The 13,933-nt window shown below is 38.0% G+C and overlaps 1 protein-coding gene across 1 annotated transcript in view; it reads left to right on the forward strand.

Moving 5' to 3' along the window:
- The window catches only part of ADGRE1 (adhesion G protein-coupled receptor E1), a gene marked incomplete at its 5' end in the record, with an annotated part of 105,895 nt that overhangs the window by 58,903 nt on the left and 33,059 nt on the right, over nucleotides 1-13,933 (forward strand). The window contains 2 exons of the mRNA XM_080917534.1: nucleotides 6,236-6,319; nucleotides 9,294-9,471. Coding sequence (XP_080773660.1) covers nucleotides 6,236-6,319; nucleotides 9,294-9,471 — 262 coding nt within the window. The remainder of the gene's footprint in view (nucleotides 1-6,235; nucleotides 6,320-9,293; nucleotides 9,472-13,933) is intronic.

Consider the following 13,933-nt stretch of genomic DNA (forward strand, 5'->3'; position numbering starts at 1 on the left):
TTTTATTTTTCAAAACAAAGATAGATGTAAAGATTTTAAACATTTTTTGCTTAAAATTATACATTTTTGTCAGTACTGTTTTTTCAGACATTAAAATAAATTTTACATAAAACCATGTGAATATGTTTTTTAGTCGGTACTTGATTTTTTTCAAGGGCTTGACAGTATGCATTGAAAACGTACTAGTTGCAATAAGCGTAAAGTACATGCAAAACAAAACGCAACATGGAAATAGTCAAAGTCTTCTTGTTTTGTGAATATATGTATAGTTTTTGTTTTCTTTATTTCTTGGACTTCATACAGTCTGTGAGTTGTTTCTGGGGGAGTGCAAGCCTCTGGGGTTAGCATCCCACTATCAGTGACTGCATATTATGTCTGTTCTTTTGTGACTGGGTTATCTCACTCAGGATGATATTCTCTAGATGCAACAATTATCTTGAGAATTTCCATAAGTCATTGTTTCTGATAGCTGAGTAGTACCCCATTGTGTAAATGTACCATGATTTTTGTATCCATTCATCTACTGAAGGACATCTGGATTCTTTCTAGCTTCTGGCTATTATAAATAGAGCTGCTATGAACATTGTGGTGCATGCGTCTTTTTTGTATATTGGAGTGTCTCTGGGGTATATGCTCAGAAGTGGAATAGCTGGATCTTCAGGTAGTACTATGTCAAATTTTCTGAGGAATTGCCAAACTGATTTCCAGAGTGGTTGTATCAGTTTACAACCCCACCAACAGTGGAGAAGTGTTCCTCTTTCTCCACAACCTCTCCAGCATTTGCTGTCATCTGAGTTTTGGATCTTGGCCAATATGACTGGTGTGAGGTGAAATCACAGGGTTGTTTTGATTTGCATTTCCCTGATGGCTAATGATGTCGAGCATTTCCTTAGATGTTTCTCAGCCATTTGATATTCCTCAATTGAGAACGTTTTGTTTAGCTCTGTACCCCATTTTTAATAGGGTTGTTTGATTCTCTGGTGTCTAGCTTTTTGAGTTCTTTGTATACTTTGGATATTAGGCCTCTAGCTGATGTGGAATTGGTAAAAATCTTTTCCCACTCTGTTGGCTGCCATTTTGTTTTCTTGACAGTGTCCTTAGCCTTACAGAAACTTTGAAATTTAATTAAGTCCCACTTGTTAATTTTGACCTTAGAGCAATAGCCATTGGTGTTTTGTTCAGGAAATTTTCTCCTGTGCCTATGTGTTCTAAGGTTTTCCCTACTTTCTCATCTAATAGTTTCAGTGTATCTGGTTCAATGTGGAGATTTTTGATCCACTTACACTTGAGTTTTGTACAAGGAGATAAGAAAAGGTCTATTTTCATTCTTCTTCATGCTGAGTGCCAGTTGGACCAACACCATTTGTTGAATAGGCTGTCCTTTATCCATTGAATGTTTACAGCTCCTTTGTCAAAAATCAGGTGATGGTATATGTTAGGGCTCATTTCTGGATTTTCTTTTCTATTCCATTGATTCATGTGCCTATTTCTGTACCAGTACCATGTGGTTTTTAGCACAATTGCCTTGTAATATAGCTTGAGATCAGGGATGGTGATTCCCCCAGATGTTTTCTTGTTGTTGAGGATGGATTTCGCTATTCTAGGTCTTTTGTTATTCCAGATGAAATTGCACATTGCTCTTTTCAACTCAATAAAGTTTTGGGTTGGAATTTTGATTGCATTGAATCTGTAGATTGCTTTTGGTAGATGGCCATTTTTAAAATTTTGATCCTTCTTATCCATGAGCATGGGAGAACTTTCAGTTTTCTGAGATCTTCCTCAATTTCCTTTTTTCAAGGCTTAAAGTTCTTGTCATAGAGGTTCTTCACTTGCTTAGTTAGAGTCACACCAAGATATTTCATATTTTTTGTAACTATTGTGAAGGGTATCTTTTTCCTAATTTCTTTTCCCACATGTTTGTCCTTTGAATATAGGAAGGCTACTGATTTGTTTGAGTTAATTTTATATCCAGCTACTTTGCTGAACTTGTTTATCAGCTGTAGGAGTTCTCTGGTGCAATTTGTGGGGTCACTTAAGTACAATATAATGTCATCTGCAAACAGTGATGTTTTTACTTCTTCCTTTCTAATTTGTATCCCTTTGATTTCTTTTTACTGTCTAACTGTTCCAGCTAGGACTTCCAGTACTATGTTGAATAGGTAGGGGGAGAGTGAGCAGCCTTGTTGAGTCCCTAATTTTAGTGGGATTGCTTCAAGTTACCCACTGTTAAGTTTAATGTTGGCTGTTGGTTTTGTGTATATTGCTTTTATTATGTTTAGGTATGGACTGTGGATTCCTGTTCTTTCCAGGACTTTTAGCATGAAGGGGTGTTGAATTTTGTCAAATGCTTCCTCAGCATCTAGTGAAATGACTATGTGGTTTTTCATTTGAGTTTGGTTATATGGTGGATTGCATTGATGGATTTCTGTATATTAAACCATCCCTGCATCCTAGGGATGAAGTCTACTCTATCATGGTTTATCATGGTTTTGATGTCTTCCTGGATTTGGTTTCCAAGGATTTTGTTGAGTATTTTTGCATCAATGTTCATAAGTGAGATTGGTCTGAAGTTCTTTTCCCTTGTAGGGTCTTTGTGTGGTGTAGGAACAATGGTTATTGGAGCCTCAAAAAATGAGTTAGGTAGTATTACATCTGATTCTATCTTGTGGAATAGTTTGGAGAGTACTGATATTATGTCGTCAATAAATGTCTGATTAAATTCTGCACTGAACTCATGTGGACCTGGGCTTTTTTTTGGTTGGGAGGCTTTTGATGACTGCTTCTATTTCTGTAGATGTTATAGAATTATTTAGATGGTTTACTTGGTCCTGGTTTAACTTTAGTATCTTGTATCTGTCTAGGAATTCATCCATTTTCTCCAAATTTTCCAGCTTTGTTGAGTATAAGTTTTTGTAGTAGGATCTAATGATTTCTTGAATTTCCTCAGTTTTAGTCATTATTTCTCCACTTTTCTTTCTGATTTTGTTAATTTGGATACTCTCTCTTACACTCTAGTTAGTCTGGCTAAGGGTTTATTAATCTTGTTAATTTTCTCAAAGAACCAGCTCTTGGTTTTGTTGATTCTTTGGATGGTTCTTTTTGTTTTTATTTGGTCTACTTCTGCCCTAATATTGATTATTTCCTTCCATCTACATCTTTTGGGTATATCTGCTTCCTTTTGTTCTAGAGCTATTAATTGTGCTGTCAGGTTGCTAGTGTATGCTCTCTCCAGTTTCTTTTTGGAAGCACTCAGAGCTATGAGTTTTCCTCTCAGTACTGCTTTCATTGCATCCCATATGTTTGGATATGTTGTGTTTTTGTTTTCATTGAATTCTACAAAATCCTTAATCTGTTTTATTATTTCTTCTTTGACCATGCTATCGTTTAATAGAGCATTGTTTAGTTTCCATGTGTATATGGGCTTTTTGTTGTCTTTGTTGTTATTAAAGACCAGCCTTAGTCCATGGTGATGTGAAAGGATGCATGGGAGTATTTCGATCTTCTTATATCGATTGAGGCTTGTTCTGTGTCCAATTATGTGGTCAGTTTTCAAAATGGTGCCGTGATGTGCTGAGAAGAAGGTGTATTCTTTTGTTTTAGGATGATATGTTCTGTAGATATCTATCCATTTCAGTTGGGTCATAGTCTCTGCTAGTTTTACAGTGTCCTCCTTAATTTTGTGTTTCCATGATCTTTCCATTGGTGAGAGTGGGATATTAAAGTCTCCCACTATTATAGTGTGGGGTGCAATGTATTTTTTGAGCTTTAGTAGGGTTACTTTTATGAAAATGGGTGCTTTTGTATTTGGAGCATATATATTAAGGATTGAGAGTTTCTCCTGACAGATTTCCCCTGTAATGCGTAAAAAGTGTCCTTCCTTATCTTTTTTGATAACTTTTGGTTGGAAATTTACTTTATTTGATATTAGAATTGCCACTCCAGCTTGCTTCTTGGGGCCGTTTGCTTTGAAATTTTTTCCACAACCTTTTACTCTCAGATAGTGTCTGTCTTTGTCTCTGAGGTGAGTTTCCTGTATGGAACAAAATGCTTCTTTTTGTTTATGTATCCAGTCTGATAGCCTATAACTTTTTTTTGGGAAGTTGAGTCCATTTATGTTAATAGATATTAAGGAATAGTTGTTGCTGTTTCCTGCTATTATTGCTTTTGTAGGTTGAATTGTGCTTGTGTGTCTTTCTCCTTTTGGTTTTCTTCCTTAGGAGTTTTCTTGTTTTTACTAGGATGTAGTACCCCAATTGACCTTATTAAGATATTACCCACAGGGAACTGGAGAAATCACTCAAAGTTTAAGAGTACTTAATGCTTTTCCAGAGGACCCTGGTTTAAATCTCAGAACCCCCTACATGGTTTACAACCATTTAAACTTCAGTGCTAGGGGATTTGGCACCCTCCTCTATCCTCAATGTGTATCAGACAGCCACAGATGCAGGCAATCAAGATACTCATACACACAGAATAGTAAGTTTTCTTTAAAAAAATCCCCTACAGCTATGTCCAAAGTGTGTCTTTCAAGGGATGCATATTTCATCAGGCTGATAATTGATATTAGCCATTACATCACCACCTAAAAGTGAGAAGTTTAGTGGTTTGTAATGGATTTATAGTGTCATGTAAAAATCATTAGTATCTTGTGTATTTTTATAAAGCCCAGTGGAACCTTTAAATCCATTAAACAGAAGCTTCCATAACTTCTTAAAGCCCCTGCAACACTAATTAGTTCTCTGTATATGTATCTTTGTATTCTGGCCATTTCCAATAGCTAAAATAATTCCAGCTGAGATGATTCCTTTAGCATATACTCATGCTAGGTCACATGGTGTGTCTGGTGTTCATCCAGTGAGGGGCCTGAAAACAGAGTTTTATTACAGTCATTTCTATGTACCCTAACCAGAAGTTTGCAAAAGCTCTCTTTCACAAACCCTTACTGCATTTGTTGTCATGTTGGTTGTATCATTTTATTTATTAAATTTTTAATACATCTTGATCAACTCTACCAATTCCCTCTCTTCCATCCCCCTTACCACATTCCCTCCCATCCTCATTCCACCCAACGCTGCTGTTGTCTCTTTTGATGGAATCTTACTGACTTGGATAAGATGGAATATCAATATACTTTTGAAATATATTTTTATTTATGACCAACAATTGAACATGACTCTTAGCCATATGCAATTAAAAAAACTAGCTGTTCATTTATACATTTGTTTTATTAAAATGTGTGTAATTATGTATTTTTTGCTTTGGTTTGTTTATTTATTTTTGAGACAAGATCTCACTATGTGGCCCTGGCTGGCTTAGCATTTGATACACAGACCAGGCTGACTTCAAACTTACAGAGATCAGCATGTCTCTGCCTCTCAAGTGCTAGGGTAAGAGGTATGTGCCATACCATTCCCGACCTTGATAACTAATTTTAATTGTCAGTTTAACTCAGCCAATAATCCACTGGAAAGAGATATTCAATCATGGATTGTCTACGTTGTGATGACCTTTGGACATGCCTATGTAGGGTATCTTAATTGAACAAATTGATGTGGAAAGGCTCAGTCTGTAGTGGGCAGCACCATTTTTTTTTTCTGGCACAGGGTCCTAAACAATGTAATAGTAAATAAATAGAGCTCAGCACAAGCAAGTACATGAGAAAACACTTGCACATCACTCACTGTTACTGATTATTTCACGTTCCTACCTTGAGTTCCCACCATGATGGATTGAAGCTAAGAATTTAAACTGAAACAACCCATCCCCCCACCACAAGTTGCTTTTTGTCAATTTTTTTTAAACCAGGCAACAGAAATGAAATCAGGACAGTATGTAATAACTCTGCATACCAACAGAGTTGTATTGGGGATGTTTAAACATTGGTATATAATGTGCTCTGATTAAATTAGGTCAGTTTAGCACTTCTTTTGACTTTTGTTTATAACTGGAGTCTTTATCTCTCTTTGTTATTCATGAACTATATATGAGACTATTATGAACTACAGTCTCCCTGCTGGACAGGGGACTCTAGGACTCCCCAGAGTGAATGTATCTGTTGTCTACTTCCCAACTTCTTTGAAATGAAGACTGGATGGGATGAGTATTTATTTCCCTGAGAATAGAGACTCAGGAATTTGACCCACTCAATATGTTGAGCTTTATTGCTCAATTTTTGGACTTTGCAGTTCATGATAGATTGGCAAGTACTCACACATGCTCATTCTCTTGAACACAGGCTTCCTTCTGCACATTTGTGAATGCCACTTTCTCCATCCTGGATAACACCTGCGAAAACAAAAGTGCTCCAGCATCCTTACAGGTAGGGGTACTTCCTGATGGTGTTTGTTGCTTTCCACCACTGTGTGTGTGTGTGTGTGTGTGTGTGTGTGTGTGATGTAGTCATCTGTGGGTGCCAAAATGGGGTACTAGATCCCTTGGAGATATTATTTATCTATGAGCCACTTAATGTATGTGATGGGATCTGAATCTCACCCCTCATAGGTGAGCATTGAGAACTCAGCCATGGAGACACAACTACAGCCCCCACAGCTCAAATCTTGGTGATGTCACTTAATATTAATAAAATATGAATACTCATTTTCTCATCTCAAACCAGAAATAATCATTGCCTTTAATTTCATAGATATTGGTTCCATACTAAATAAGGTTCCCTCCCTCCCTCCCTCCCTCCCTCCCTCCCTCCTTCTTTCCCTCTCTCTCTCCCTCTCTCTCCCTCTCCCTCCCTGATAATTAAACTATGCATATCTGACTCAGGTTGTGGCTCAGTGAGTAAAAGTTTTGTAAGGCTGAAGACCTAGGTTCTATTCTTAAAATCCACATACAAAAGGGCAAAAGCTAGGCATAGCTCATACATTTGGAATCCTAGCACTGGGAGGCAGAGCCCGGAGATCACTGGAGATCACATCATAGTCTGTTTGGTGAGTTCTAGGTCAATGAAGGCCCTTGTCTCAACTAGATGAATGGCATCTGGTATCTGAAATGCAACAGCCACATTTGTCATTTTCCCTCTATATGAGTAGGTAGCTAGTGTGGTTGCACACACACCAGTACACATGCAGACACATGCTCTATCTCACAACTTTATATAGGTTTTATTCATATATGCCAGAAATATAAACACCATTCTTAGATTTTAAGGACTTATTTTTGTCAACTCTATACATCTTATGTGTGAGTATATCTGGCCCCACAGAGGCCAGATATATCAGATCTCCCTGGAGCTGGAATTACAGGCAGTCGTGAGACACCTAAATGGGTACTAAAACTGATCCTGGTTACTCTATAAGATTAGTGTGTGTGTTTGACCTCTGAGCCATCTTAGCCCCATACTTACAACACATTTAACAAAATTTTCTTTAGTTTTGACACTTTCATATGTTTGTCTTCATGCCTGTCTATTGTATTATGAATGTTCTTCTCATTACACCCTGTTACTTCCTGTCTTTTTCCTAGGATGACTTTGGTCCACTTAATCCCCACTGACTCCACTGTAGGCTGTACTTTAAGAATAACAGCCTTATTTGTTTCTATTCTAGCTCTCAAATAATTGACAAAAAGACCTATTATGATCACTAGCAAGCTCTAAGGACCATGATGGGCAAATAGTCATCTACTCTAAGCTATATACTTCCAAGCCATAGGCCCCATGTTATTTGTAGTCTGAGTCTCACTCTGGCTTGCTCTACTTCATGTGCATCTTCATGGTGAATCTCTTAGTGACCTGCTCATCATGACTCCTCCAAGATCTTCTTCCTTATAACCACATCTTCTCTTTCTTTCTCTCCCATTTGAGACTCTTCCATTCACCTGGGAATGGAAGTCCTACCTTTTCTGCCCAGTCATAAACTGATCAGTAACCAATCATAGATAATTGTGGAGCATTTTTTACACAACATAGATACAAGAAATGATTCAGTAACCATGACAGTGTAGTTTCTGGACTATAACCTAATCTCTGGACACAGAAATAGGCATTGGATTATGCACAGTGCTCAAAACCATCCCCCAGTACTCCACCATTAGTCAAAAACACACCCATTCTGTGGCAGTCATTGGAGTCATTAGTGTCACAGGAAAAGATGGAGCCTTGTGGGGAGCTCTGTGATCTATGGTGGAAAGAGAGATGGCTGGGTCTTGTGCAGATATTCATGGCTGCTGTGTTTATGGTTGCCATGGTGGTGTTATATCTGGACAACAGTCTTTCCTGATGCTTTCCCTCATCTCCCAGCTCTTTAGTGTTTTCTGCCCCCTCTTCTGAATGTTTCCTGGGTCTTGGGGTAAAGATCTGACATGCATATTCTGTCTAAATCTGAGTGTTCATCAGTCACTTACACTGAACACTCTGGCCTTTGAAGTACATTTCAAACTTGCTGTTGTTCCTAAGCCACAGTAGATAGGATATGAATGTTAGTTTGTTATGTTCTCTCCTCAGTGCATGCAGGTGCCCTGTTAACTTTTCACATATGTTTCTTTGTGCAGCATTGTTTCCTAACAAAACTGTCAGCTATCATGTGACTGGATTCCATGTGAAGACTGTTAAACTGCTTCTCGAGAACTTGATATTAGAAAGAATTTTAAATAATCACTGAGTGAGCTCTTTAAAACAATTTTAGATGTATTTGAAGAGATTAATCCCTTAAAAGAAGTTTCTGGCTCAAATAACATGTGGAGTATAGATTGGCACAGTCACTGGCTTTCTGTGTCCTGCAAAGGCAAAACTGAGCTTAAACATTCCTACCAGGGCCTCTTAAGTATAGAACTGGAACTGAGAAGATGCTAATTTTGTCTCTTTTTGTTTGTGAGACAGGGTCTTGTTCTCACTTTGACTGGCCTATAACTTGCTATGTGTCCCAGGACCCACTAGCCTCAGCCTTTTGAGTCCTGTGATTTTCAATCACATTCAGTAACTTCTTCTTTTGCTTCATCCTTTACCCTTTTTCTCCACTAGAGCTAGAGAGAGCTATTTTTCTAACAAGAAAGAGGGAGGAGGAGAAGGAAGAACAGGAGAAAGGAGAAAAAACAGGGAGATGAGGATCCTGGGGAGGAGAGGGAACAGGGAGAGGAAGGGGAGAGGAGGAGCAGGATGAGGAGAGGGAACAGGAGGAGAGGAAGAGAAGGGAGAGGAGGATGAAGAGAAGAAGGCTCAGAAGGAGGAGGATCAGGGAGAGTGAAAATGAGGAATAGTAGGAGAAGAGGGAGCAGGAGGAGGAACAGGAGAGAGAAAGAGGAATGAAAGGGATGAAAAAAAATAGCAAATGTTTCTTTCCTTGCAGAGTGCAGCGACAAGTGTCTCCCTCATATTGGAGCAAGCACCCATGTGGTTTGAGCTCAGCAGAGAGGAGACATCCACGCTGGGCACCATCTTGATGGAGACTGTGGAAAGTGCCATGTTAGCTGCTCTTCTGACACCCTCTGGAAATGCCAGTCAGACCATTCAGACGGAGTACCTGGGTAATGCATACCCTTGAGGGATAGGGTGATTTTTAGGGGTGACTTGTGGTTGGTTTCTTATGGTTGTTCACATACATTCAAAACTTCTACAGCAAAGAAGGTCTAATATTAGTGGTATTTACAATTTACCAATCATGTGGCTAAGATTAGACACGACACAAAAAAATGTGCCTTTATTTCATTCAAACAAACCTTTGTGATTTGTATATTATATGGTTTAAGATATAATAATTTTTTCTTGTTCAGATATTTCCAGTTTTCCCATCTGAGGTGATAATTGGACTGTACTTCTTGGCTTGATGTTAGGAAAAGATTTGTGACTATACTAGGTCTATACCTTTCCCTTTTCCTTACTGACTAAGCATTGCTTTTATCATTAATTGATTTATTTATTCATTTTACCCTAATTGTACTTCCTCTTCTCCCAGTTTCATTCTTACAAATTCCTCCCCCATTACCCTCTCCATTTTTCCCTAAAGAAGGAGAAGCTCCCTTTGGGTACAATCCTGCCCTGGGATATCTAGTCCCATCAGTACATCCTTTCAAATTGAGGCCCAACCAGGCAACACAGCTAGGAAAAGGGGATCCAGTGGTAGGCAACAGAGGCAGGGACAGTCCCTGATCTAATTGTTAGGGCATCTACATGAAGACCAAGCTGTATATCTGCTCCAAATATGTAGGGGACCTAGGTCCAGACTCTGTACACTCTTTGGTTGGTGTTTCAGTCTCTGATAGCCCTCATGGTTCTAGGTTAGTTTGCTCTGCAGGTCTTTTTATGGTGTCCTTGACCCCTCCAGCTTGATCAATCTTATCTTCTACTCTTTCACAAGACTCCCTGAGCTCTGCCTGATGTTTGGTTGCAGGTCTCTGCATCTATTTTCATCTGCTGCTAGATGAAGCCTCGCAGAAGACAGTTATTCTAGGCTACTCTTTACAAGCATAGTTGAGTATCATTAATATGTCTCTTTTTTATGGGGTGGGTCTCAAGTTGGGCTAGTCATTGGTTGGCCATTCCTTCAGTCTCTGTTGTTTCTATACATATAGTATGGGGGAAAAATTTTAGGTTGAAGGTTTTATGGGTGGGTTGATGTCCTTATTCCTCTATTGGGAATTTGGTTTGGCTATAGGAAGTGGCTGTTTCAGGATCTGTATCCTCCATTACTAGGACTCTTAGCTAGAGTCACCACCATAGATCTTCTGTGGTCTCTTCCCATTTTAAATATCTTCCAAATCTTAGAGATTATCTCACCACATACTATCTCCCTTCTCTCTTCCTTACTTTCCTTACATTTGATCTCCCATGACCCCATTTTTCTCCCAGTTCTTTCTTTCTCCCAGTTCCCTTTTTCTATCAACTCTGATATCTATGTTGTTTCCCCTTCTAAAAGATCCAACCATCCTCCCTCGGGCCCTACTTGTTATTTGGTTTCTATGGGTCTGTTGATTATAGCACGTATCATATACTTTATCGCTGATATCTACTTATAAATGAGTACATACCATGCATATATTTTGAGTTTGGGTTACCTTACTCAGAATGATATTTTCTAGTTCCATTCACTTGCCTGGAAAATTCATGATGTCCTTGTTTTTAATGGCTGAGTAGTATTTCATTGTGTAGCTACACCACATTTTCTGTATTCATTTTTCAGATGAGAGACATCTAGTTTTTCCCAGTTTTTGGTTATTATGATAAAGCCCATGAACAATAGTTCAAAGAGTATACTTGTGGGATGGTAAAGCAACTTTTGAGTATATGCTCAGGAGTGATATAGCTGGATCTTGAGGTAGAACTATTCTCAATCTTCTGAAAAACCACCAAGTTGGTTGACAGAGTGGTTATATAAGCCAGCACTTTCACCAGCAGTGGAAGAGTGTTCTTCTTTCTCACAATCATGCCAGCATGTGCTGTCCTTGGAGTTTTTGATCTTAGACATTTTCATGGGTGTAAGGTAGAAACTCAGAGTTTTTTTTTTTTTTTTTATTTTCATTTCTCTGATGACTAAGGATGTTGACATTTCTTTATGTACTTCTTGGCCATTTGAGATTCCTCTGTTGAGAATTCCCTGATTAGTGCTGCACTCCATTTTTAAATCAGGTTATTAAATCGTTGGTGTGCCTCCTAGACTTGTGCTGTTTGATCATTATAAGATCATTAACATAAACAGAGAGAACATTCCTTAAAGGAGGAATGTAAAATATGTAAATTATTATACAAACAGGGTGGTTGCCCATGACAGGCATTGATATTCTTGGAGACCTATGTCCTCACCAAAGCCATGCTGGACTCAGCAGGCTAATATCCAAAATATATAAAGAACGCAAGAAATTAGACACCAACTGACAGGTTCAAGGCTATACTACACTTTCTGTTCTATTTCGTGTATGTGGTTTTATGTTGAGGTCTTTGATACATTTGGGTTTGAGTTTTGTGCAGGGTGATAAATGTGGATCTATTTGCATTCTTCTACATGCAGACAACCAGTTATCACTATATTTTGTTTTTTTTAATTGAACAACTTTATTTTAAAAAACAAAGATAAATGTACAGATTTTAAGCATTTCAGCATAAAAGTATGCAAATACATTTTTGTCAGGACTTGGATTTTTTTAAAGGTTTGATAGTGTGCATTAAGATCTTACTAGTTACAATGAGCATAAAGTACATGTTAAACAAGATGTAACCTGGAATTAGTCAAAGTTTTCTTGGTGTGTAAAAATTAAGCATAATGGTTTTTCATTTTCTTTTTTTTTCTTGAACTTTATTAAGTCTGTGAGTTGTTTTTGGAGTGTTCAGAGCTTTCTGGGGTTAGTATACAATTACCAGTGACTGCATATTATGTCTGTTCTTTTGGGACTGGGTTATCTTACTCAGGATGATATTCTCTAGATGCAACAATTTTCTTAAGCATTTCATAAAGTCATTGTTTCTGATAGCTGAATAGTACTCCATTGTGTAAATATACCAGAATTTTTTATCCATTCATCTACTGAAGGACAACTGGGTTCCTTCCAGCTACTGGCTATTATAAATAGGGCTGCTATGAACATTGTGGTGCATGTATCTTTGCTGTATGTTGGAGCTTCTCTGGGATATATGCCCAGAAGTGGAATAACTGGGTCTTCAAGTAGTACTATGTCCAATTTTCTGAGGAATTGCCAGACTGATTTCCAGAGTGGTTGTACCAGTTTACAACCTCACCAACAGTGGAGAAGTGTTCCTTTTTCTCCACATACTCGCCAGCATCTGCTGTCATCTGAATTTTTGATTTTGGCCATTCTGACTGGTGTGAGGTGGAATCTCAGGGTTGTTTTGATTTGCATTTCCATGATGGCTAATGATGTTGAGCACTTCCTTAGATGCTTCTGAGCCATTTGTTATTTCTCAATTGAGAACTTTTATTTAGCTCTGTACCCCATTTTTTAATAGGGTTGTTTGATTCTCTGGTGTCTAACTTCTTGAGTTCTTTGTATACCTTGGATATTAGGCCTTTTTCTGATGTGGGGTTGGTAAAGATCTTTTCCCATTCTGTTGGCTGCAATTTTGTTTTCTTGACAGTGTCCTTAGCCTTACAGAAACTTTGCAATCTCATTAAGTCTCATTTGTCAATCTTTGACCTTAGAGCGTGAGCCATTGGTGTTTTGTTCAGAAAATTTTCTCCTGTGCCTATGTGTTCTAAAGTTTCTCCTACTTTCTTTTCTAATAATTTAAGTATACCTGGCTTAATGTGAAAATCTTTAATCCACTTGCACTTGAGCTTTGTACAAGGAGATAAGAAAGGGTCTATTTTCATTCGTCGGCATGTTGAGTGCCAATTGGACCAACATCATTTATTGAAGAGGCTGTCCTTTTACCTTTGAATGTTTACAGATCCTTTGTCAAAAATCTAGTGACCATATATGTGAGGTCCCATTTCTGGATCTTCTATTCTATTCCATTAATCCACGTGCCTATTTCTGTACCAGTACCATGTAGTTTTTAGCACAATTTCCTTGTAATAGAGCTTGAGGTCAGGGATGGTGATTCCCCCAGATGTTTTCTTGTTGTTGAGGATGGATTTCCCTCTTCTAGGTCTTTTGTTATTCCAGATGGAATTGAACATTGTTCTTTCCAACTCTATGAAGAATTGGATTGGAATTTTGATGGGGGTTGCATTGAATCTGTAGATTGCTTTTGGTAAGATGGCCATTTTTATAATGTTGATCCTTACAATCCAGGAGCATTGGAGATCTTTCCATTTTCTGAGATCTTCTTCATTTTCTTTTTCTTTAGAGATTTGAAGTTCTTGTCATTCAGGTCCTTTGCTTGCTTAGTTAGAGTCACACCAAGGTATTTCATATTGTTTGTGACTATTGTGAAAAGTATCCTTTTTCCTATTTTTTTTTCTCCACATGTTTGTCTTTTGAGTAGAGGAAGGCTACTGATTTGCTTGAGTTAATTTTTTTTTTGAAATCATTTGTT

The sequence above is a fragment of the Micromys minutus genome (genome assembly GCF_963924665.1).
Source record: "Micromys minutus genome assembly, chromosome: 5".
Classification (NCBI taxonomy): domain Eukaryota; kingdom Metazoa; phylum Chordata; class Mammalia; order Rodentia; family Muridae; genus Micromys; species Micromys minutus.